The sequence below is a fragment of the Microcaecilia unicolor genome, chromosome 5, assembly GCF_901765095.1.
Source record: "Microcaecilia unicolor chromosome 5, aMicUni1.1, whole genome shotgun sequence".
Lineage (NCBI taxonomy): Eukaryota > Metazoa > Chordata > Amphibia > Gymnophiona > Siphonopidae > Microcaecilia > Microcaecilia unicolor.
In genome coordinates this window covers 136,901,459-136,927,899 of record NC_044035.1, presented here as the reverse complement: position 1 = coordinate 136,927,899, position 26,441 = coordinate 136,901,459, and the positions used below count along the sequence as shown (strand labels likewise).

Genomic DNA, 26,441 nt, shown 5'->3' with positions numbered 1-26,441 from the left:
GGAAACTGCGCTCTCCCCCCCCCCAAGGTCGCCGCCGCCACCCCTCCACCCGGCCCGGGTCCTCTGATCGCAATTAATTCAACTTACATCGCCACAGCACGCAGATCAGCTGAACTCCGGTCGGCCTTCCTTCCCTGCCTGTGTCCCGCCCTCGCCGACGGTACGTCACACGAGGGCAGGACACAGGCAGAGAAGGAAGGCCAGGCCGACGGCAGCTCAGTTGATCTGCGTGCTGCGGCGATGTAAGTTGAATTAATAGCGAACAGAGGGCCCGGGCTGGGTGGAGGGGTGGCGGCGGCGGCGGCGGCGACTCCGGGGGGGGGGGGGTACCGGTAGCGGCGACCTCGGGGGGGGGGCTTGGAAAAAAACCCATTCCAATAGTAACCTGTTTTAACGGGCTCAACGGCTAGTTTTATAAAGATTTGCCTGCATGTAAAGCATGCTGTAGAGATTGTTTGAGGATAGACACAGATAGGGCCAGCGTTATGGCTGGGATGTCACAGGGGCCCTCGCTTGCCTGATGTTTAAGGAGGCCCAGTCTGTAGGTTTTGGGGCCCTTCCCTAGTCTCCACCCAGGGCCCCATCATGCCTAACACAGAAATAATACTAATATTTTTCTGCAATAGGCGTGGCCTGTACGTGTCTCCAGAGGTGACGTGTGGGCAGAGCCGGGCTGGAATTGCAATGTATACACATATTTGATAAAATACATGTGTACACATTAACCGACACCCTCTCTGGAGCAGATGTTAATTTGTGCAAGAGATGTTTTTCTGCTACAGGGGAACATTGTAGGTGGCCTGTTTTATAAAGGTACATAGTCCTTTATAAATAGGCATAAAATAGGTGCATTTTTGGATTTTTTTCATATGTGCTGTGTTACAAAATTACCTTTTCCTCACCCCCTACTACCCCCCCCCCCCCCCCACCACCACCACCACCACAGAGGGTAAGTTTATAAAGGGTGCCTAGGCTTTCACAGTTTATGTTGCGTCTTTATAGAGGTAATATACTGTATGGATCTGATATTCAGCCAGTGATGGGCAGCGCTTTTCCTGTCCACTGCCAGCATTAAACCCGGATAAGTCGCACGATATTGCTAGTCATGTGCTAGGCCAGTGGTTCCCAAACCTGATCTTGGATGCACCCCCGCCAGTCAGGTTTTCAGGACATCCACAATGAATATTTATGAGATAAATTTGCATGAGGTGGAAGCAGTGCATGCAGAATTGCTCTAATGAATATTCATTGTGGATATCCTGAAAACCTGACTGGCTGGGGTGCCTTCAGGACCAGGTTTAGGAACCACTGCGCTAGGCGCTAACCAGCAATATTCAGCGGAAATAACCAGTTATCTCTCACTGAATATTAGCAGTTAGACACTAATATGCTATTTAACCGGTCAGCGGCCATGTCCAGCTGGTTAAATAGCATTGAATATTGTGTGTGTGTGTGTGTGTGTGTGTGTGTGTGGGGGGGGGGGGTGGGGGGGGGGGTATGTGTCTATCTGCCTTTATCAAATAGCCTACCCAAAAGCTGCGCCACAATCTTACACCTGTTCTGAGGTAGGAGTTACTTTCTGCATATGTTTGCTGACAGACATCAGCACATCAGAATGTATTTTATAAAATATATGGTGAGTGTGAATACCACCCTTGCTCTGCTCAAATCTCTGCCCCCAAGAATGATTGTAGTAGGTGCTATTTTTTCAGCATGCCCACTTTTATCCACATTTAACCCTGGCAATTTAATAAATGCCTACTTGAGTACCCAAAATATTCTTCTATCTATTGAAGTCATTTTTAAGATGACCATCTCATTTTCACTTTTGTGATATTATTTTCTGTTTAATTCTTCTCTACCTCCAGTGATGTGGACTAGATTGTTTTCCTTTGTGGATCTAAGTTGTACTCATTATTTAAAAATTTCAGTTCAAAAATATGACCCCCTCATTATTTACATGGTAGCAGATATGTGGAAACAAGTCACCTAGGTTGAGAAGCTGATTGAGGCTCTGATCACAGTGCTTGCAGTGAGGTCATATCTTCTTACCGATCTCAATATCCTAGTGAGGTGCTGCTGCCTAGATTGTGTGGACAGTTGTAGCTTAACAGAAACCAGTCAGACTACTGTATACAGCCTGGGAATCACTGTCTTTCTTTGTGCATAACATATCTACATAGTTTAAACAGTATCAGAATGGCTACTATGTGACAGGGTTAGAAATCACACGACAGTGATTCTTGTTTTGTCTGATCTGGTTCGGTTGAAGAGAATGGCGATGCTGGGCTTCGAGCAGACACAGAAAAAAAAAAAGATCTATTCACTATAACACTCTGATCACTATTACATACTGATAACTGTAAGTCGTAAGCGTTTCCAAAATAAGATTAGTCTACAGTAGCAGCATCAGTTGAAGGAAAGACCAAAGATAACTTAAACTGCTGATCATTCGAGTCTGAGAATGCTAATGCCCTTTTGGACACATCCATCAACGCTACTTCTGTCACTAGGATGACCACGGGTCATGCCTCATACGGTAGCCAATTCCACTCCCAAAGTCAGGACAATTAGCATCACAAGAACAAAATCTCAGTCTAACCTGTACAGCAAAGCTGTTTCCTGTCAAGAACAAAGGTCTCTGGCCAACAGAGTAAAGAGCTTTGGCACTGGCCTTGACAGTGCTATTCAACAAATTTAAGGAAGTTTCTTTAAAATAGCTCCACCTTTGTACCTAAGGTATCAATGCTACCTGCTTAAGAAAGTAGATTCTCATCTCCCTGATCCAATGCTCCTACTCCTGCAACAAACGTCCAGTCTGTGGTGAGTCATCTTCAGCCTCATAACAGCTCCATCTTTGAGATCAAAGTGTCAAATCTGGAGGCTGAGCAATGGTATGATCATGTTACAGTAGCAGCTAGAGCAGGGGACATGACATACTCCAGGGAAAAAGATGGGAGAAAGGAGAGCTCTGCTTTTCTGACAATGGTGGTGGCGGTGATGATGATGATATTACAGCTAATCTAAATGGCAGTAATATACAGTCTCGGTGGTAAGCCTTTATGAGATCTTTAAATCTGTATTCCTTCTCTGTGGCTTGGATGCACTTGGGAAACAGGAGGCCATCCCAAAGTTAGTGTGCCGCTCAAGAAATTCCCAAACTCTATTCATTTATCAGAGTGACAAAGACTCAGGGGATCAATAGAGTATCAACTATCCATATAGCCATTGAACTGTTGATTAGTAGAACTGAGCAGAAGCAAGCATTGACTTTGCAATACATTTCATCAATGGGAAGAATCAAAGTATAGGATGCTAATGAAACAGAGACATGACTGATTGGCATCGCTTCAGGCATTATTTTGGACATTAGACCAAACACACATATTTTTTAATTAGTGGAGACCAACAGCTTTATCATCCATCCATCCTTTCCTGCAAACAATAGGCATATATTAGAGATTCTGGCTGTTGCCCCTAAAACATTCTGGCTATTTCAAATACTTTGTTAGAGCATGTTTATAAAGTGCTAGATGCTAAATAGCAAAAACGATCTGAAACATCATCAGTTCATACAGGAAATTGTCTGTATGCTATAAAGGCTTTTTTGTACAAGAAAAATAAAGTGCCCAGCTAAGTTGGCCAGTGATGATAGAGGACCAGGGACAGTTTACCTCACTTCAGTTCACTGACATCTGATGTCCTGCCTGTCCAAGCGTTTATAACCCTTTAAAAAGGATGCTTGTAAAAACATATCACTTTAGAAATGGGAGTGCACTGACTCATTTGCCCTTCCTCTTTCTTCTTCACTACCTCTTGCAACAAAGTCCATCTCTTTTTACATAATGCACAATCTTTTGCTATATAATAGCAAAACAGATGTTGCATTATCTTAATTCTGAACATGATGAATCAGTTCAGGGCCCACTTAAAATACAGATAGGGGGGCAGTTCTATAACTGGGCACCACAATTTAGACCCCCAGTTTACACAGGCTGTGAGGCCTACTCTTCAGTTGTTTATTGTTTATTCATGCTTAATATATCGCTTAGAATGCAAAGGTAAAATAAATTTAAAAGATTGAAATTAACTGCATAAATGAACAGGAAAGATCAGAATATGCACACGAGCACAACAATCAAATCAAAACTATCAATTTATGCTCTGGGACAAAGATCCTAGACTCAATCAATCAACAGCACATCAAACATCACATCAACAGCACATCAAACCATTTTTCTTCCATATCAATTGGGAAATGCTAGTTTGAAAAAAGTGAGTTTTTAAAGCTGATCTATATTGTGTATTGCATGTGTAATTTAAACGATAAAATACTAGCGTAAGTCAGTGTTAACACACCTACATTTATGCATGCTCATGGATGCCGTGTCAACAGCCGGCATATGCTTAAATGCAGCACTTACACTGGTAACTTAGTTGTCTGTAAGTTATGCATGTAAGTGGGAGTGCCACCAATGCTCCTCCCCCTGGGAACGCCCTCTTGCATTTACATGCTAAGACAATGGCACACCACCGTTACAGTACCGCTGGGAGCATGCCTAGCATTTATGTGCATAACTGTGACAGTTGAAAATCACAATATTCTGCTAGAATATATATTAGGAGTCTATTTATATTATTGAGAGGAAGGAGGAAAAGACCTCAGATGCTGAACTACTTTTATTAAGAGAAAATATCTTGAAATGCAATGACTACCTGTTTGACAGTTACTTGTTGAACCTCTTCTCTTATCCTTTTATTAATATTGCAGTGTTACTACTTTCATTAAGCAACTTTTATTATTATTTTTATAATTATTTTAATTGCAACAAATCAGGCTGAAAGCTAACGACTTAACTGGCTTGTAGGTCTATTGATACGCTCGACAGGGTGCTACTGTTTCGCTAAGGCTTTCTCAAGAGCTTCACTTGTACTTGAGTATTGTGATTGACAAGTTTAACCCGCAAGTAAGAAGCCAGATCGGAAATTAGTTCATAACTGTGACAGTTACATGCGTAAGTGCTAGTATTCTATACCTTACATGAATAATAGGCAGCTAAATTTATATGACCTGTTATAGAATGAGGGGGAAGGAGAAAAATGTACATAGCCATTTACCTGGATAAACAGTGTGGGGCCAATATTCACACCACAGGAGTAGCTGGGCTGCTTTCTGCAGTCGGCATTGAGCCCGGATATTCAATGCCAAGCCATTTCTGATGACTGGCATTGAATATCTGGGTGTTTTGGGGGGGGGGGTTTCAACTGAACCAGCCATGTCAATATTCAGCGCTGGCCAGTTAAGTTGAAACCAGCCAAAGATAAGCCTGTTATTTCGGTGGCCCAATTTGGCCACCAAACTTAACCAATTATTTGCTAATTATTGGCAGTTAGCCAGTTATGTATCACACATTATACCCTGCTATTTGCTAAGTGCTAACAAGCAATATTCAGCTGGTTAAGTGCCATTTAACCAGTCAGAAGATGTTCCTGGCTGGTTTTAAATTCATTAATTCATGTATTTATATAACCACTTAGACCTAAGTAGTTTACAGTTTTATTTTTACAGGTACTGGGTCTGTCCCTAGCAGGCTCACAGTCTAAGTAGTATGTTGCGCAACAGTTGTACGTGGGGCAATTGAGGGTTAAGTGACTTGCCCAGGGTCACACGGAATTGCAAAGGGAATTCAACCTGATTCCCCAGGATCTCAACCCACTGCCAACCATCAGGCAGCAGCAGGAATCAAACCCAGTTCCCCAGGTCCACTACCCACTACACTAACCATTAGGCCACTCCTCCACTCCTAAGTACCGGGGGGGGGGGTGCCTGAGTAATTTGGTTCTGAAAATTGCCCTCACTCAACCAGCCAAAAGCATGCACACAGTTCCCTAGCCTATATACTGTCAGCAGGACTGAAATGAGGCATTTCTGGGGTGGTGTGTGTGGGACAGATTTTGAAACAAGATGCGTAGATTGGAAAATTCAATCTATTCACATTGTTTTCCAGGTGGACAGTCTGCAGGCTTTGGAGTTCCTGCACAGTATTCAGAGGGAAACTACATGCACACTTCCCCTTTGAAAATTAGGTACAAGGGCCACAGGTGCAAAGTATTTGTAAATTAGACAGAGTGTTTGAAAATTACCCCATTCAAAAGAATAGCTGGGAATTCAGCCAGTGAAAGGTGATAAGGAATGCTTGATGAACAGAATCCTATGGGCAGGCTTAGGCAAGAGTCGCCAACCTTCTGTTACGAGTAAGGGAGATTTTTTTTCCACAAAAAAAGATTCTATTTAACAATTCTCTCTTAAGAAGGAGCATAAATTATATCCCACTGTGTCTCAACAGCTATGCTTTCACCTTATAAATAATGGGTAAATCATCCAACTACCCATGGAAAGGCAAAACCCATAAACAGTTTTTACCACAGGTTTTCCAAGATAAAGCGTAACTGTGCTCTGATTAGTGCCAAAATAAAGTCCTCACAGAGGTTGTGCCTTCTTTTCATGTGATCACTTTTTAAAGATAAACATATGAGCAAAGTTTTGATTATTCAAACTGTTTGCAAGCTTCCTTCTCTCAACCAACCTTCACCCAAGAAATGCGTCTAACCCCCCCCCCCCCCCCCCCAGATATGAGTACTTGATTCTAAGACATACGCATACCCATGTACAGGGTAAGCAGTAACAAAAGAGCCCATGTTGTGGGTAAAATGGTCTTTAATCCATGGTAAGGGCTTTCATCTGTACCCTCCTCACAATATTATTATTATTATTATTATTAGCATTTGTATAGCGCTACCAGACGCACGCAGCGCTGAACACCTGATACAAAGAGACAGTCCCTGCTCAAAAGAGCTTACAATCTAAATAATACAAACAGACAAGACAGTTACGGGTGAGGGAAGTAATGGGTGAGAAGGAAAGAAGGGACAAGTTTATTGAATTCTGGTTAGCAAGCATTCTTCCCAGTGTTTGTATCATCTGATTATCAGACAGTTGCTGAAAATAATTGCATGAAACCTTTTACCTGACATGGAGTAAAATTATCAAAATGATTTTATAATCGGTCATTTTATACCTTTACAGTAAAATTAATAAAGGGAACAATTGAGCTTTACAAAGGATTATGTTCAAGTGCGTTCAGTTCTGAAAGGGTGCTTAGAGGCATTGCATGCTAACACAGCTAATTCATGTCAATGTTGAATGCTCTTGCATTAGATATGCAGATAATAGAACAAATGCTTCAAACATCAGCAATTACAAATATCTAAAGATTTTTGCCTGTGGCAATCAGGAATCTGAATCTCGTAGACACAGGGGGCAATTTTCAAACCATCCCACATAGTTGCAAAGTCCAGAAGTACCTTTAGCCATGGGTTTTACACCAGTTCTCAAAGTTGAAGAATGAGCTCAGTTTCCCTTGAAAACTGCCTAGGAAAAGTACCCACACAATTTCTGCCTTCTGCTTGAGGCACTGTTTCTCTTCAAAATGACTCATGTAGTTTTGAAAAGTGAAAGCCACCTGCGTTATTGCCTCTGCCAACCAAACCTTGCCTCTGAGCTTATATTCTTATGCCACAGATAAAAGTATATTTGATGTTGATCCCCACACATATTTACCTGTAGAGTGATTTTTTTAGACAGCCAGTTTACCTGGGTACACTTCTATTTACTGAGCTAAACAGCTTCTGATAATCGCTCTTAAAGTATCACTCAGAAGGCAGTTTTCAAAGCAGTATAGCAGCCTAAATATAATTAGGCGACTAAATCCACATGTTTGAAATCATGTTGTCATAAGTCAATAGCCACTGAAAATACTGGCATGGAGGCACGGGGAGGTTAAGGAGAAGGAATGCACATGCACAGTGAATTTTCAAAAATGTACATATTAAATATAGGTTAAGCAGGTAGACCTGGATCTTACCCAGTTAACACACTAACCAGGCCAAGGACAGATATTCAGCGGCAGTTAACTGGAGGGTGCCACTGAATAACTGCACAGACCACCACGGCACTATGCAGGTATTGTCAGTACAGTCCAGGGGCTGCAAAATATCGATATTCAGTGCAGGTGCTTGGATAACAATTAGGGCTAGTTGAACTGCATAAATAGCAGCCCTGACTTGCCTGGATAGCTATCCAGATACTGGCACTGAATATCAGTGGTACCTCGGTAACTTCCGGCAGCCACTGAAGACCTGTCTCTTCAGCACCAGTAGTCCGATATGGCCCAGCCCCGAATATCTGAGTGTAAGGCAGCCCATAGCAGTCTGAATACTGACTGGGTACTTTCCAAAAGCATAGTCCATGGGTAAGTTTTTTCATAGAAAATTTGCCAGAATTTAGGTGATCGTAAAAGTACCCATCCTATTGAAATTGCCTCCTAAATTTTTATTTAGAACTAATTTTATTGGACAGTCGATAGATTTTAAATGTGTACACAATTAGGCCAGAAAAGATCTGTAGTTAAAATTTTGTCTAGGATCCCTGTACTATCCTTACAATATGAATATCATCGTAAACATTTGACTTGAGGGAAATTTTGAAAGCTTGAACACTAACTAGCTGTGGCATTTTTTATGCAACAATAGCCTTGCCATGTTGTGTATGTACTCATGCAGTTTCTTTTTCTGTGTCCTATTTTTTTTATTTTTGGCATGCATGCATACCCTTTGTTGCTTTTTTCATTTTCTGGTCTGCATATATGCTATTACAGGATCTCGCTTTGGAAATCAACCGAACATCCTCCAATACATTTACTAGCAACCCTTCTGGGCTCATGGGGGATATTATGACAGCAAATGGAACGCTTTCAGGCTACCTCAGCAAGCAGGAGATCAGCCAATCACATAGCTCTTCTTTTTCAAAGACAACTACAGTTAGAACTTCTCTGTCCTCTCAGTCTCATGCGATGACATCGGACTCGTCCATAAAGAGTAACCCAAGTCCAAAAACAAGCCCTGTAGCCACTGATGGCAGCAGCCCTAAGCACCAACTTAGCCCTATTCCAAAAAGACAATATAACAATCCCATTGGCCTTTATTCAGCAGAGACTCTAAGGGAAATGGCGGAAATGTATAATTTAACTCTCAGAGGAAGGGCATCAGAAGTTGAACATCATAGACGGTATGTAAGTTTTCAATTAATGAACTGGCACTAGGGAAAATCTTATTCCAGAAAAGAAAATGTGTCCAAATGTACAACCTGAAAGGAAACCCAAGTCTGTAGAATAAATGGATTAGAAAAGCCCAATAGCATGCTTATGGCTGTATAATTCTATACATGTAAATAATAAGGCAGATGTTGGTAAAGCTATCAACAAATTCATAATCATCAAATACCAAATGTCTTCACTTTCAATGTAGTGTTTATAATAAACTCTTGGTCCTTGGTTCTATATGAGACAGGAGTTACACTGTGGTGCTCATTGTCAAAGCAGTTGGAGGTCTTAAAATGACTTTAAAAAGAGTTCATTTGCTAGAAACATCCAAATCCTAATTTTGGAAAGTCAGAATTTGGACATTTCACACTGCAGTTAGTCCGAATAGCAAGGGAGCGTGTTGTGGGTGTGTTTTGAGTGGGACTAGAGAGGACCCAAAAGTAGGATGTCCAGCAGGAAGTTTTGAATGGGAAGAAACGTCTATGTCTAAAAAGGACGTTATTATCTAGACCTGTTTAAGTCACGTCCAAGTTACAAAAAGTTGCTCCTCCTTAATACCCCAGTGGTTGTGGTTAGTGCAGTAGCTTGTGAGCCAGTGGATCGAGTGTTCAAGTCCTATTTCAACTCTTTATATAGATAGATAGATAGATAGATAGATAGATAGATAGATAGATAGATAGATAGATAGATAGATAGATAGATATTTCTGAATCAGAAAAATACCTACTGTAACTAAATATTTAAGACACCTACAAGTCGCCTGAAGGCTATTTAAATGGTGTACATTCAGGTCCTGGAGGGATCACATTTACAAAACAAAGAGCTATAGTGGGGTTTGAACCTGTACCCCTTGATTTACATTCTACTAGGCTACTCCTCTGTTCTGCAGAGATATCTGAAAATGAGACCAGACAGATGTTAATGTTAATGGTTAGTTTGTTGGATGTTTCACTTTGGAAAATGGCTATTCATTTTGGACGAACAGGAAATCTAGATGCTGTTCCTGTTTGATTATGGCTGTGAGATGGATTTTTTTTTAACTTAGAATTTTTTTTAAATGCCCCTCTGTATATCCTAATTTCCCTGGCACAAGGTATTATGATAAGACTGTCATTAAGGCAATAATGTTCTAGAACATGTTGGTGATTTTGCCATTAGCTCGGCTGTACTAAATATTAATTGCAAGAGTTAATAAACTGGGATAAAAAATAACATTCTTCATTAATCTAATAATATTCTGGATTTAGCATTAGCAAGATTATGATTATTAAAATTCATCAATTTACAGAGCAGTTCAAGTTATAAAAAAAAATGCCAGACATTCAAAATAAGTATAATGAAAAAATAGCAAACAATAAAGTACAGACAGCACACAGGCTTATAATACCCTACCCTGATTCTCTAAGGGCCCCTTTTACCAAGCTGTGGCAAAAGGGGGCCTGTGCTGGTGTCGGCACGTGTTTTTGACGTATGCTGAGGCCCCCTTTTACCCCAGCTAGTAAAAGGTAGCCCTCTCCCATGCTGACCTGGCAGTTACTGAGCAGCACGTGGCACTGCCTGATTACCACTGGGTACACACTGGCGCTACAAATATAAATATAGTGCCGGATATGACGGCGCGCTAGGTGTGGGAAGTACTGCCAGGCTGCTGCGGTAGCCCAGCAGTACTTCCTTTTTAGCGAGCGGTAAGCCTGTGTTGAGCTTACTGACGCTTTGTAAATGGGGCCCTAAAGCCTTTCCCTCGTTTTGGCCTAGATATAATAAGCATTTCCCCCATAGCCACAAAATAGGATAAACACTTTGGTACATATGACCTTTTAATAAATGGAGACCTAAGAGGAGATAAGCGTAACGGAGCACTTTACGCTGCTAATAATGAAGTAGGGAACCATTATCTTCCAAAATGAAAGGTCAAAAGAGATGAGTTAGCCAACTAAAGAAAAGAGAAATGTAATGATAATAAACAGGTAAAGAGATGGTACAAAAGCAGAAGAGGGCAAAGAAAATGAAGGTGTAAACCTGAACTGAGAAAAATGGCAGGTGAGAGACAGAAACTAAAACTAATAGTGGCTGGTCAAATAAGAGCTTGGAAAGTTAATGTGAGGAGACAAAATTTTAAGAGTTTCCAGTCATAGACATCTATTTACACCTTATTAATGTAATAGCAGAGGTAAATACCGCATATTTTCCAATTTAATAAATAGCCCCCATAATACATTTCTCAAGTAATGTAGACTGGATCTCGGTTCCTAGTTGTTCTTGTGCAGATTGAGTTGGATGTGATTGACGTGGAGGGGCATAATCGAAAGGGGCGCCCAAGTTTTCCTGAGGATGTCCTCGCAGGACGTCCTGACGAAGGGACGGCGAAACCCGTATTATCGAAACAAGATGGGCGTCTATCTTTCATTTCAATAATATGGTCAGGGTCTCCAAATTTAGGTCGACCTTAGAGATGGTCGTCCTTAGAGATGGTCATCCCCGATTTTCACTGATAATGGAAACCGAGGACGCCCATCTCAGAAATGACCAAATCCAAGCCATTTGGTCATGGGAGGAGACAGCATTCATAGTGCACTGGTCCCCCTGACATGCCAAGATACCAACCGGGCACCCTAGGGGGCACTGCAGTGGACTTCAGAAATTGCTCCCAGGTGCATAGCTCCCTTACCTTGGGTGCTGAGCCCCCCAAAACCCACTACACACAACTGTACACCACTACCATAGCCCTAAAGTGTGAAGGGGGGCACCTACATGTGGGTACAGTGGGTTTAAGGTGGGTTTTGAAGGGCTCAATTTACCACCACAAGTGTAACAGGTAGGGGGGGATGGACCTGGGTCCGCCTGCCTGAAGTGCACTGCACCCACTAAAACTGCTCCAGTGACCTGCATATTACTGTCATGGCGCTGGATATGACATTTGAGGCTGGCATAGAGGCTGGCAAAAAATATTTAAATGGGTTTTTTTTTAGGGTGGGAGGGGGTTAGTGACCACTGGGGAAGTAATGGGGAGGTCATCCCCGATTCCCTCCGGTGGTCATCTGGTGAGTTCGGGCACCTTTTTAGGCTTGGTCATAAGAAAAAATGGACCAAGTAAAGTCGCCCAGGTGCTCGTCAGGGACGCCCTTTTTTCCCCATTATCGGTCAAGGATGCCTATGTGTTAGGCACACCCCAGTCCCGGCTTCGCTATGCTTCCAATACACCCCTGTGAACTTTGGTCGTTCCTGCCACGGAAAGCAGTTGAGGACGCCCAAAATCAGCTTTCGATTATACCAATTTGGGCGACCCTGGGAGAAGGACACCCATCTCCCGATTTGTGTTGAAAGAAGGGCGCCCTTCTCTTTCGAAAATAAGCCTGACAGTGAAATAAATCATGACAGGGATATATCATTGTGGTCACCTTTGCCTTTCTCCTGCAGCATTAATACATGCACACGTTTTATAGCAGTAACAGAAATAGTGCATCAAGAATTAATGTTCAAAAAAGTATATAGCATCTACTAAACTACAGCTGCATCTCTAGTAGAAGTATAACATGGAACCTCTTGGCATTCAAAGCCCCAACCCTTCTGTTCCTTCAAAACAAGAGAAATGCCTTCCTGCTTTTCAGATTTTCAAACCCTCCCTCCCATTGCTTTATCAGTGAAGTTCAATGGGTTTCTTCTATTGGGCAAAAGTTCTAGTCATACATTTATTTTTGAGATGGGAATTATTTATGTGTGATTTATCAAAGCAGATCTTCATATCAGTGATCTTGCTGTTCCCAACAGTGTATGATGTTATGCCGATGTGCATGCGTCTCTGTATGAGTACATGTATTTGAGTTTAGAGATGACTGCTTTGCATGCTAATGTACTACAAGCATGTTCCTTCATCTTTTTCATATTTAAAATATGTACTGTAATCTCTAGTTCTGTAAAGTTGCTCTTAAAGTGACTTTTTGAGGTTAAATTTGTAACAGGGTGCCTTGTTTAAGAATGCAAGGAGACACCAACTTAGTTGCTGTTGTATAAAACGTATAGATAGCTATATGGAAGCTTGACCTGTAGCGGTAGAACTATGAGACTACTGCCAGTGGTTGCTGACACCATTTTGAATCCAGCGTTGGCAGGGACAGGAGTCACCGGGATCACTCCAGCCCTGATCTGCCTGCTTAAATCATTTTGAATATCAGGGCCCGTCAAAGCAACCAAACTATGACACCAAAAATCCAACAAGCAATAACATTAAGGGGTCCTTTTACTAAGGTACGCTGGAAAATGGCTTGCGGTAGTGCAGGCATGGGTTTTGGGTACTAGCTGATCCATTTTTCAGTGCGCCTGTAAAAAAAGGCCTTTTTAAACATTTTTGCCGAAAATGGACGTGCGGCAAAATCAAAATTACCGCGCATCCATTTGGGGTCTGCGACCTTACCGACGGTCATTGACCTAGTGGTAAAGTCTCACACGGTAACCGGGTAGTAATGATGTCTGCACGCCAAATGCCACTTGGCGCATGTCCGATATGTGCGGCCGAAAATAAAAATTATTTTTCGGCCATGCGTATCGGACTCACGCCAAAAATGAAATTACCGCAAGAGCCACGCGGTAGCCATGTGGTAACTCCATTTTGGCATGCGTTTGGCGCACATAGATACTTACGTAGCTTAGTAAAAGGGCCCCTTACAGTCTTGTCTCTCCTTGTCTTCTCTTTGCTTTTCCCATTCAAGTGTGATCTGTGGATTGGTTGGAGATGTCAGCTAAAAGAGCCAATATATGGCTGGATTAGAAACCCCTCTAGTGATAATATATCTGTAAGAAATAATCTTCCTGCTGAGAATTTTAAGGAAGGGCAAGTCCTTCTCCCTGCCCTGTGCTCTCCAGTCTGAAAGTTAGATTGAAAATTGTCAGCTGTTCTTTTATCCTGAAAATCTTTCTGCTTTGTCATATCCTGTGTCCTTCTGAACCATGCTTGTAAAACAAATATATTGTTATGTGTCAGCTACTTCAAATCCTACTGGATCAGCTTTAATCCCCACATTTTTTGCCCGTTAATCACATATGGTTTTCAGATGCACAGTTGCTTTCTTTTTCTATTTATAGATGACAAGAAAAGGCCTCATAAGCCCTGGTTAATACTTTTTGCCCTTCAGCTCTGAAACTACTGTTGTTCATTTTTATCTATTCTTCCTCTTCCCTCCTCCTTCTAGGTCATAGCCAACACGGCTGCCAAGTTAGTATCAAATGCTTTGTGTTTTTGCTGTGTGTTTTGGGTCTGTTGGTGCTTCTAGCATGAAACAAGTTGTTGTGGCTTTGTCTCCTTGTATTTGGACAACATATGAACCGCTTCATTTGTATGATTTGCATCATGATTTGTCGTAGCTATAGCTTGTGTTGGGGATAATGATATGTATTGCTTTTCTTACAAACTGACAATTATACCTGTCCTAGTGGCAAAGGATTTGAAAGCCCTAACCATGATATGACAACCTGAGTTCATGACTGCAGACTCTGCTGTATGGAACCCCTTTCTTGCATCTTTTTGGATGTGCCTGAAGCATCCTATATTGAAATGTTGTTAACCAAGCCTTATCTGATTTTGGGGGCATCAAAAAATTGGAAGGGATATCAAGAAAAAATCTCCAAAGCTTACTATATTAATTAGCACATCGAGAAAAGCATAAGGGGCCCTTGTACTAAAGTGTGTTAAGTAGTCGCATGCGCAACTCAGCGTGCCTCGTTACCACATGAGTGTGGTTACTGTTACGTGCTAATTTGCATATTACTGACCAAATTCTATAAATAGCACTGAAAAATCGGCATAAAAAACATGCTGAATGCTATTCTATAAATAGCGTTGAAAGTTAGGCGTCGTTTATAGAATATGCTTAGCGCCAGGATTGGCGCCTAAGTGTAGACATGAGGATTTAAACCAAGTAAACCCTGGTGTAATTCCTCACATCTAAATTAAGCACAGAATCCCCTTATTCTATAAGATCACTCATAATAGGAACTCCCTTGATCTGCCCATGGTCATGGACCTTTTTTGGAGCCACGCGTAATCCTCACAACTAAAAATGTGCAATAATTGATTATTGGCACCCAATTATTGGTGCTAATTGGCTTTTTATTCAATTAAATTGCACATACAAATTGGGCAGTGCCCAAATTTGCACACTCAATTTTAAGCGCCAGTTATAGAATTTTGGGGTAAGAGTATGCTGTGTTCGGGGACAGAAATCAGGCAGATTATGGGTGGAGAATGGGCATAAACTACACACTACAATTGGATGGTCTTATAGACAAGTGGGTCAAAACCATTTTTTACACTTCAGATGGTTGGTCCAGTTATCCACCTGGCCAATGGGGATATTCCATTCAGTCACATGCAAAATTCATTGGCTTTTAGCTTAGATCACTTGGCATAAGTAAATATTGATATCTTGATGCACTACATTCAAAAAGCTACACATCAGCAAAATTGAGGGTTAGCCCACCTGTCAGTAAGACCATCCAACTGTCATTTGTGCAGTTAGCACTGATGCACTTACTTTCTTCTCAAGAGGAGGTGGTAAGGAACAGCATTAATGGGCACTAAAGAACATTTCAGTGCTCTTACTGCAGAGAACATGCTGGACATGTCCCCAAGAATTATTGCACAGCTTTTCTACTTACTGCACTTTAATTTTTGACTGTTGAAGTGTGGTAACTGCAAAAACTTGTAAAAGGGCCTCTAAAAGTCTTATTGTTAAGAGTAAAAATTCTTATAGTTGACTGTTGAAAGGATGTATGCCAATTGAATCTATTTTTAAGGCAAACTTTCTGGAGGTCTAAAGAAGCTTCTCACCTCTTCCCATATGCATAGAAGTTTAGTTACCTATATTGATGTTATAGGATGCATCACCGTACTTTTGTTGATATCATACTTTGGGGCAGGAGTGCTTCTGATACCTTACTTATCTACTGTTGAGTCAGGAATTGGGAAATACAGTAACAACTGTTTTAGTTTAACTTTTCAAATATTCAAATAAACATCTTTTCCTATTTTCAAAGGTGTTTGGAAGGTAGTTTTTGAAAGGATTTAGCCAGCTAAAGGGCTTTGAAAATTGTCTTCAGCTGAGTGGCTTAATATAGCCACAACAAAAATGGGTGTAATGGGATCATGGGAGGAAACTTTGAACTTATGCTGAATTTTGTTTTTTATATACATGAATAGGCTTCGCCCTGCAAACATCCCTCCCATGACCACAGCTATAGCAGGTGAAATGTGAATTTTCAAGGAGGAGCTAGAGAACTTAACAATTTCCCTCCAAACAAGGCAAACTTTAGGGGGTGGCAAACAGGGCAATTGCCCTGGGCCCCATGCCACAGAGGACCCCAAAATCTGCCTCAAGCTGAAGGAGGCACAGCCTGCAGCTCAGGGGCATAGCCAGACACCCAATTTTGTGTGGGCCTGGGCCCAAGATGGGTGGGCAGAAGAACCCCACCCCATTCCATAGGTGATTTGGTCTCTCCTCTCGCCTGCATGCCATATGGTCTCTCAAATATCCCTCCTCTCCTGCACACCTTTTAAATTTTAGATTTTCACCGCAAGTGAGGAGCAACTAATACACACTACTCATGTAGGCCCCACATCCTTCCCACTGATGCAGCTTCCTGTTTCCGCATAGGCGGGAATACGGCAGAGGGAAGTCCGAGGGGTGTAAGCAGTATGTATCAGTCGCTGATTCCTGCAGGCGAAGATCTGCTATTTATAAGGTATGCAGGAGGGACAGTTGTTGGGAGTTTTCAGCTTAGGAATCTCTGCCGGCCACATCATAGGTGTGCTGCTACTGGTGGGCCTGAGCTCAAAGTGGGTGGGCCTAGGCCCACCCAAGCCCACCCTTGGCTACGCCAAGGCTGCAGCTGGGTTTGGGGTCCCCTCCCCAGTTTCTGCCCTGGGCCTCAACATATGTAACAATAGCCCTGCCTCCAAATCAATAGTTGGATAATGGCAGTCTTGAATACTTTGGCCCTTCAATGAAATTGGTCTATACAACTTTCTGCTGAAAATGCAGAATACAGCTTTCTGCTATGTAGGGTCTGCGATTTGTCAGGAACCCTTTTTCCTCCAGCTTTGTGCTTAATTCACTAATGAAGTGGTAAGAGCCAGATTTAAGGAAAGGAGCAGAAATTAGGGTAAAAGGCCTGATAGTCAGCATGCCTGCTCGGTTTCCAGTTAAAGCGTCTTTTAACTAATGTTATTACTTCCTGAAACTTCCAAGAAGACATTGTATAAGCACTTATGCAGCAAAGGGCTATAGGGCCACAATCTGATTTCTGAAGATACAGAGATATCCCCTACTTCTTTTTTTGCCTGTGAGTTTGCATGTGCAGCGTCTTCTGTGAAACGTTTTCATGCCTACAAGTTTTCAGAAACTGGAATCTTAGGTAAGGATATGTTATTTCAAAATTGTGCAAGCAAAAGAGACTCGGGGCTTTGTGACCTTTTTTCCTACAGAAATGTGTGTATGAGGGGGCGGGAGGATGATTTACTGACCTTGTTTTCTTGTGGGAAAATGTGCGTTGATAAATCAGTTCCACAGTGAGGGATAGAGATATTTAATTTTAATGCAGGAAACAAGGTATAAATGAGGACATGAAACAGAGTTGGTTATTAAACAGGAGCATGATAAGAAGCATCTCTCTTTTTTTTTAATTTAAATCTCTAACCTATCCCTAATCTTTTTTGATGCCCTGATTTACTTTTATGACATGCATGAACTACTGGAAGAAAGTAGTAGATGGTAGGTCTACAATGCCTGATAAAAATCTCCAGGCCTGTTCATTTCTTCACACTTGGAAGTAGATCTATTTAATCATAAAGCATGTTTGGCTACCTTTTGCTTGTAATATTATTTTTTTTTTTTTTTGCATTTTAAGATCCCTGAAGAGCTGATATTCCCTTATTCCTCTGCACGTAGCACAAGAGTATGCCAAGATCATGTGCCCTCCCCTTGTACGCTATGCTATCTGTGCGTTTGCGGAGTGTTTGCATTTCACTGCTATACTAGTTCTCTCTCTTTACTTCCTGAAGGCATTTCATCATCAAAAAATGATTAGACTTTTCTGGAATCCACAGCAGTTGAGATACATGGTGAAGGAGAATTAACATGAGAGAGATCCTCTTAGCACAACTTGGAAGGACCGGGCAAACATGCCCTCATGTTTTTGGCACCCTTTAATCCATACAGAATGCAGTTGTGTGACAACTGATGCCTTAGGTAAAAGTTGTGCACCTTAAACAATTTGCTGGCATTTTTTTGCACAGTCATTCTCAGGAGGAATTATGAAAGTGTGAGCAATTTTAAAAAGAGGTTCTGTAGCAATTTTTCTAACATTTAAATTAACTTTAATTTTGATAAATTGGTCAATAACCAGGATTTTTCCTATGGTTTGTTTTCACTTGTCAAAAGTGATATAATTTAACTGTTTTATAAAGGAAAACACATCTATTTTTCACAGTTATGCAAACATTTTAGAAGGAAGGAGTCTGAACCAAAAATCTAGGAATTAAAAATAAAGAAATGTTTATCAGGAAAAATAACTGGCAACATTTATATTCCTAAACTGGTCTGAGGTGGAACAGCTAATCAAATATGTAACTACACATAGGGTTACCATATTTTGTCCTCTGAAAAAGAGGACACATGCCATAGCTGAATTTTGCAAGTGTGTTTTCAAAACTTTTATAAAAAAAAGTCCCATTTCATGTAGTTGTTCTGCAGTTTAAATATCTGATGGCCTACTTTAGAGGCTTCTTGAAACCACCTGGGGGCTTCTGATCTTTGGGAGGCCACAAACTCCCCCAGCCCTGATGCAGAACATAAATGAATGCAAGAAAATGTCCTCCCAGACTTCAAAGCCTTAGTAGTCTACTGTGCTACAAACCTCCTCCCCCCTCCCCACTCCCCACTCCTAAGAGCTCAAGAACCTTAGACCAAAGCCTCATTCTTTCAGATTACATAAAAACATCAATAAATGAAAAACAGTCATTAGTTGGGATGTCAGCAGTAGAATTTCCCTTTTACTTTGGCTAGTGAACACTCTGCATTATGGCACTGTCATTGCAAATCACACAGCAGAGCTGTGCAAAATCTTCTTCAGCACTATGTTAGCAAGGTCAATTCATGCGCACTAAGCTGTGGTCCAGCTGAAAGCTTTTTTGGGGTGAGATGCCTTGGCTATACACCTACACTTCTTTGGACGTTTCTTTTAATTGTTACCTGCTTACACTTTGTTCTCACTTCCCCCTTTTCTACAAACCTCACTTCACTTCCTCCCAGCCCTGAGCACGCTGAACGCTTCAATCCCAATCTGCTGAAAGATTCTGCCCTGTCTACGCACAAACCAATCGAAGTGAAGGGCCCTGGAGGCAAAGCCACTATCATTCACGCTCAGTATAATACTCCAATCAGCATGTACTCCCAAGATGCTATTATGGATGCAATTGCTGGCCAAGCACAGGCCAGAGGCAGCGATATCACCAGGTAAGAACAATTTCAACGTCTTCTGTCTTTTCTATATGATCAATGACTATTAACTAGTCTTCTTGTTCAGATCATGGCTAACCTGAAAAACAAACTTAAAAGGGGCATTTGGATTGTCAGCAAGCCTTTTCCAAGCAAAGCTCAAGATGGCTTACAGCATTTTTAGTAGTCAGGAACAAACTGACTTGATTTTCATATACAAAGGACCTGCATAGTTTGTGTTTTGAAGATCAGGTTATTAGATGAATAAAAAATATGCTTATACCTTCAGTTGCCTCAATTAAGGGGCTGTTTTACTGGAGAGGTAACGTTTTGCAGTTACTGTGCAGTAGTTGCCCTTATTATGGCATGACAATTGCAAAGCCTGTGTATTACCTGTTTGGGGTGTTCACAGCATCTGTCCATGCTGTTACTGCAGAAAACAAATACATTTACCACGTGTTAAGTGCTTCTGCATGGCACAGATTATGAGTACACTAGGGATAGTGAAAGAACCGCATAAAATAAATGTAAACCGCTTTGGTTGTACCACAGAAAGGCAGTATATTGAATCCATGGCCCTTGACCCTTTAAATTTATTAAGGTTGTCTTAAATGATCTGCTGTATCTGCTGTGGTAACAGTTGACATGTGGTAAGTTCCTGTGCGGTAACTGTAGGGTGTATCCCTACCTATCCCCCACTGATTCCCTACCCCATTCTACACAGTGCAGTTAATAAATTAGTACACGCTATCCCCCTAGTTCAGTAAGAGTTGCCAAAAATTGTGCACACAAATTTGGGCATGTGCCCTATTTGTGTGCTCAATTTAATTAAATAACAAGCTAATTAGTGCTAGGCGCAGGATGCGATTTGAAAAAGGGAGCTTCTCCTACTAACCTACAAATGCACTCGATCTGCAGCCCCTCCTTACCTCTCTACCCTCATCTCCCCTTACGTTCCTACCCGTAACCTCCGCTCTCAAGACAAATCCCTCCTCTCAGTACCCTTCTCCACCACCGCCAACTCCAGGCTCCGCCCTTTCTGCCTCGCCTCACCCCATGCTTGGAATAAACTCCCTGAGCCCATACACCAGGCCCCCTCCCTGCCCATCTTCAAATCCTTGCTCAAAGCCCACCTCTTCAATGTTGCCTTCGGCACCTAACCACTACACCTCTATTCAGGAAATCTTGACTGCCCCAACTTGACATTTCGTCCTTTAGATTGTAAGCTCCTTCGAGCAGGGACTGTCCTTCTTTGTTAAACTGTACATCGCTGCGTAACCCTAGTAGCGCTCTAGAAATGTTAAGTAGTAGTAGTAGTAAAGTGCCAGTATTCTCTACATCAGTGTTTCTCAACCCAGTCCTTGAGGCACACCTAGTCCCATAAGGTTTTCAGAATATTCACAACAAATATGCATGAGATAGATTTGCATGCACTGCCTATCGTATGCATATTCATTGTGGATATCCTGAAAACCTGATGGGGCTGGGTGTGCCTCAAGGACTGGGTTGAGAAGCACTGCTATACATTTAGGGGTGCAAATATTTGCATAAATATAGCACCCAGTTATAGAATTGCACTTTAAATGTCAAGGGATAGCGCACATTAGTCTAAATTGTCCTTTGTCTAAATTGTGCCTCCTCCTATTTCCCTTTTTTTTCAGTGGTTCACTGTAGGCAAATCATACAGATATGTGTATTCTTTAGGGAAGCTCAAAATCCACTTACACAACTCCAGCCATTCTATCTGTATAACCCTTTTTCTATCCTCAAAGGGAGAAATCCTATAAATGGCACTCAGAATTTGATGTCGAAGATAAAATTGGTGCTGAATGGTATTCTATAATAGGCATTCTAGGATCAGTACCCATTATAGATAGCATGTAGTTCTGTGATTTGTGCTGAACTTTGAGCACAAGGAGTTATACCAAATGAAACCAGGTGTAAATCAAGGCACACAAGTTGGTCTCGGATCCCCTGAATTCTATAATATTGCATGCATTGTAAAGGAACGCCTCTGGCCTGCCCATGCTCCTCCCATGGCCATGTTCCCTTTGTAGAACTGTGCAGAAGCACTTACATGCTATTCTCTAAATGAGCGGGTTAGTGCATTAAAAAATTTTTTTTATTTTATTTGTTACATTTATACCCTGCATTTTCCCACCTTTTTGCAGGCTCAATGTGGCTTACAAAGTACTGTGAAGGCATTTGCCATTATGGTTGATAACAAATAAAGATTGTGTTGTAGACAAATGAGGTAGATGTGGTTCAGGCGTCATGGGGTCAAGGAATGAGGATAGTAGATTGTCCAGTACGATCATTGATTATATTGTGTTGCCGGGTGTGGGGAGTTATGTTGGATCGGTGGGATAGGCTTTTTTTGAAGAGGTGAGTTTTTAATGATATCCTGAAGTTTAGATGGTCATGGATTGTTTTTATGGCATGCGGGAGTCCATTCCATAGTTGTGCGCTTATGTAGGAGAAGCTGGATGCATAAGTTGTTTTGTTTTTTAGTCCTTTGCAGTTTGGGTAATGTAGGTTTAGGTATGATTGTGCTGATCCGAATCTGTTTCTAGTTGGTAGGTCTATGAGGTCTGTCATGTATCCTGGGACTATGCCGTGGATGATTTTATGAACCAGAGTGCAGATTTTGAAGACGATCCGTTCTTTGATTGGGAGCCAGTGCACCTTTCCTCGAAGGAGTTTAGCACTTTCGAATCGTGTTTTACCATATATCAATCTGGCTGCTGTGTTTTGGGCAATCTGAAGTTTTTGCATGTGGCTCTGCTGTTTTTGTTCCGTTTTGGCAGCTTGTATCTGTTACACTGCTTTTTTCATGCTGAAAATTTGACACAGAAATATCCTCTAATGTTTGGCGCCATATATAGATTTTCCTCCTTAGATCCTAAGTAAGCATTTGACCATGTCCCCGTAAGCATCTCAGCAGTAAACTACAGAATTTGGGTACACATCAGTGAAGGTAATCTCAATTATCTCAATGAAGCAGGCATATATGGATAAATCAGAGCATATTTTTTATACTCGCTTTTACTGGCGGAATGCCTGCCTTATCCCCCTAATTCTATAAAAGTCACCAAAAAATGCGTGCGTGCCCAACTTGCTTGCACAATTTAATTGAATAACGAGGGCTGTTTCCAACAGTGGCCAATCCATGTCACAAGTACCTGGCAAGATCCCAAAACAGTACAATACATTTTATGCTGCTTATTCTGGAAATATTCAATTAGACTGACCACTATTTTATGTGTGGGGACTTCTCAAATATAATCATATGTACTATGTCCCAAACATCAAATGATTTCATATGTATAGAATGCTTCTTGTATCAGTTAATTTCCTTCAATAGCATAACTCTCTGTGATGGACAGAATTCATTCCATCTATCAACTTCATTTAAACAAATTTCCTTTACTTTTTTCGGGGATCATCAGATGCTCCTGCTGCTCTCACCATTTGAACGCAGTGTTCAAACAATTGAAAAATGGTTGAGGCGCAAATCCTCATTGATCAACCCGTTAAAGTTTTCCTTATACTTCTAATATTTCAGTCGACTTTTTTTCAAGACAAATCCTTTTACAGTTTTCTCACTTTTGATTACAGAATCATAGCAGCACTTATCTTTCAGTCGGCAGCATTTTTAAACAACAGTAAAACCTGCTGATAAGGAAGGCAAAGAGAGACTTTGACAAAAAGATTACATTGGTGGCAAAAACATATAGTAAAACCTTTTTTAGGTATATTAGAAGCAAGAAGCTGGCGAAAGATACAGTGGAATTAGAAAAAGCACGGAGAAGGGTGATGAACATGACAAAGAGGATGGGACGACTTCCCTAGGAGAAAAGGCTAAAACGACTAGGTCTCTTCAGCTTGGAGAAAAGGTGGCTGAGGGGAGATATAATAGAGGGTTATAAAATAATGAGTGGAGTGGAATGGGTAGACGTGAATCACTTGTTTATTCTTTCCAAAAATACTAGGACTAGGGGGCATGCAATGAAGCTATAAAGTAGTAAATTTAAAACAAATCGGAGAAAAAGTGTGTAATTAAACTCTGGAATTCATTGCCAAAGAATGTGGTAAAAGCAGTTAACTTAGTGGGGTATAAAAAAGGTTTGGATAGCTTCCTAACAGAAAAGTCCATAGCCATTATTAAGATGGACTTGGGGAAAATCCACTGCTTATTTCTAGGAAAAGCAGCATAAAATATATTGTACTGTTTGGGGATCTTGCCAGGTACTTGTAATCTGGATTGGCCACTGTTGGAAACAGGATGCTGGTTTTGATGGACTTTCGGTGTGTCCCAGTATGGCAACGCTTGTGTTCCTAAAGTGTAGCATAGTTTATAGAATAATGCATAAGCAGAGATGTCATGCATAAATGAAGGTGCTGCCATTTGCACTAACGATAATGTGGTGCAAATGCATATGCTTAAATTTACAGGTGGAGCTCCTATATTCTATAGTTACACACATAACTCAAAACCATAACCCAGTCCACCCCAAAACACCCATTTCTGTGCTCCCTTTTCTGGCCGACGCATACATTTTAGGCACAGATCCCACACCTAAATTTACATGCTTTAGTCCCAATTAAATCTAATTAGTGCCAATAATTGCTTACAGAACGCCAATTGGCACTAATTGACTCATTTTTCTATCAAATTGTGCTGGCAAATCAGGGGGCATTGATGGGTCTTGCTTTGACTGTTTGGCACTGGAGGTAGGCATAAAAGTGTCCATCTTGCCAGTCTTGGACATTCCTTGGTTAGAACACACTCATGTGGGGTGCAGCCGTGTACTGTATATGCAGTTACTTGGTTTTATTTGATTTATTATAGTTGCTATACTGTCTCTCACCATAAGTTACTGGCAATTTACAAACACTTAAATAATTTAAATATACAAGACTATGGGCCTGATTTTCAAAAGAGAAAGACTTCCAAAAAGTGTCATAACTACTACTACTACTATTTAGCATTTCTATAGCGCTACAAGGCATACGCAGCGCTGCACAAACATAGAGGAAAGACAGTCCCTGCTCAAAGAGCTTACAATCTAATAGACAAAGCACCATTTGGACGGACTTCTTCTCAAAATATCCAAATCAGTATATTTGAAACCTATTTTGCAGAGGTCTATCTATGCAATTCATCTACAATGCATCCAAATCTCAAGGGGGTGTTTCGAAGGCAGTATTAGGGCATGACTAATACTTGGACATTTTACAACCATAATGAAACAGGAACAAAACCAAAACGTCTAGAGTGAAATCTTCAAGTTTTGATATAGACCTGATTTTCTAAGGAATAAGACACAAAAAGGTGCCCTAAATGACCAGATGACCACTGGAGGGATTCAGGGATGACCCCCCCAGTGGCCACTGACCCCTCCCATTCCAAAGAACTTTGAATAAAAATAATACTCGCCAGCCTCTGTGACAGCCCCAAATAGTATAGCCAGGTCCATTAGTGCAGGACCACAGAGTAGTGTAGTGGTGGGTGCAGTGCACTGTAGACAGGCGAACCCAGGCCCATACCTCCTCCTACCTGTTATACTCTTGGTGGAAACTGTGAGCCCTCCAAAACTCAGCAGAAATCCATTATACCCACATATATGTGCCCCCTTCATCCATACAGGCTATTCTAGTGGTGTATAGTTTGGGGTAGTGGGCTTTTGGTGGGTTTTGGAGCGCTCAGCAGACAAGATAAGGGAGCAGTGGTGAGATGTGTACCTGAGAGCATTTATATGAAGTCCACAGCAGTGCCCCTAGGGTGCCCCATTGCTCTCCTGGGATGTCTGGAGAACCAGTCTGCTAAAAATGCCGGCCCCTCCTACATCACACTGGCTTGATTTTATGCATTTTTAACTTGTGCAGTTTTTTTTTTCTTGAAAATGGCCTGAAAAGATAAATGCACAAAGCACAAAATCTTGTTCAAAATGGTATCTTTGAAAAAAAAGATAGACGTTTTTCTTTATTTCGAAAATGGGTATATTTCCTATTCGGATTTGGTATGTTTAGTGCAAAACGTCCAAAGTCTGACTTAGACGCACTATTGAAAATGCCCCTCCACATGTATGTTGAATACATAAGAAAGCAAAAAGTGGGAGAGCGACCAAGGATGCCAGAACCTGGAGGATGTTCGTTAATAAAGAATTTTATTAAAAGTTTTGAACTCGACCATGGCTTTCCAGAACTGGAACGATGTACTTACCTACAGTGACTGAGTCTTCAAAACTTTTAATAAAATTCTTTATTAACGAACATCCTCCAGGTTCTGGCATCCTTGGTCGCTCTCCCACTTTTTGCTTTCTTCTGTTTTTACCGTGGGGTGTTTGAGTTCTCCGCTTGTCAGCAGATCTCCTCCCATGTTGAATACATAAAACATCCCCTCTTTCAAATCACAACTCAGCATATTATTATTTAAACAACCATGCCTTTCCAGCATTTTATGAGATCTCCTGAACTTCCAGTGGAAGTTGTTTTACAAATAGAGCCCATGTTGTGGAAATATTGTTATCTAGGTGCTTCATAAATGTGCCCCAGAAAGGGAAGTCAACTGCTCAATCACTGCTGTAAGGATCTCAGTGGATGGACAGATTTGTGGAAATTGATGTACCTGACCAGCCTTGGGTGAATTTTTTCAAAATGGCAATATATAAATCCTAATAAATAAATAAATAAATAGTCTTTAGGGATGATTTTCACTCAATCTCTCACCTGAGAAATAAACCCCCCGTACACTATCCAGCTTATAATTGAAAGACAAAAACGCCTATAT

General features: G+C 41.3%; 1 protein-coding gene across 4 annotated transcripts in view; it reads left to right on the top strand.

Annotated features, from left to right (window-relative positions):
- Positions 1–26,441, top strand: part of LDB3 (LIM domain binding 3) — a 180,758-nt gene that overhangs the window by 130,420 nt on the left and 23,897 nt on the right. For all 4 annotated transcript variants that reach the window (XM_030203362.1, XM_030203363.1, XM_030203361.1 and 1 more), the window contains exons 5-6: positions 14,348–14,370; positions 19,463–19,666. In XM_030203362.1, the coding sequence (XP_030059222.1) occupies positions 14,348–14,370; positions 19,463–19,666 (227 nt within the window). The remainder of the gene's footprint in view (positions 1–14,347; positions 14,371–19,462; positions 19,667–26,441) is intronic.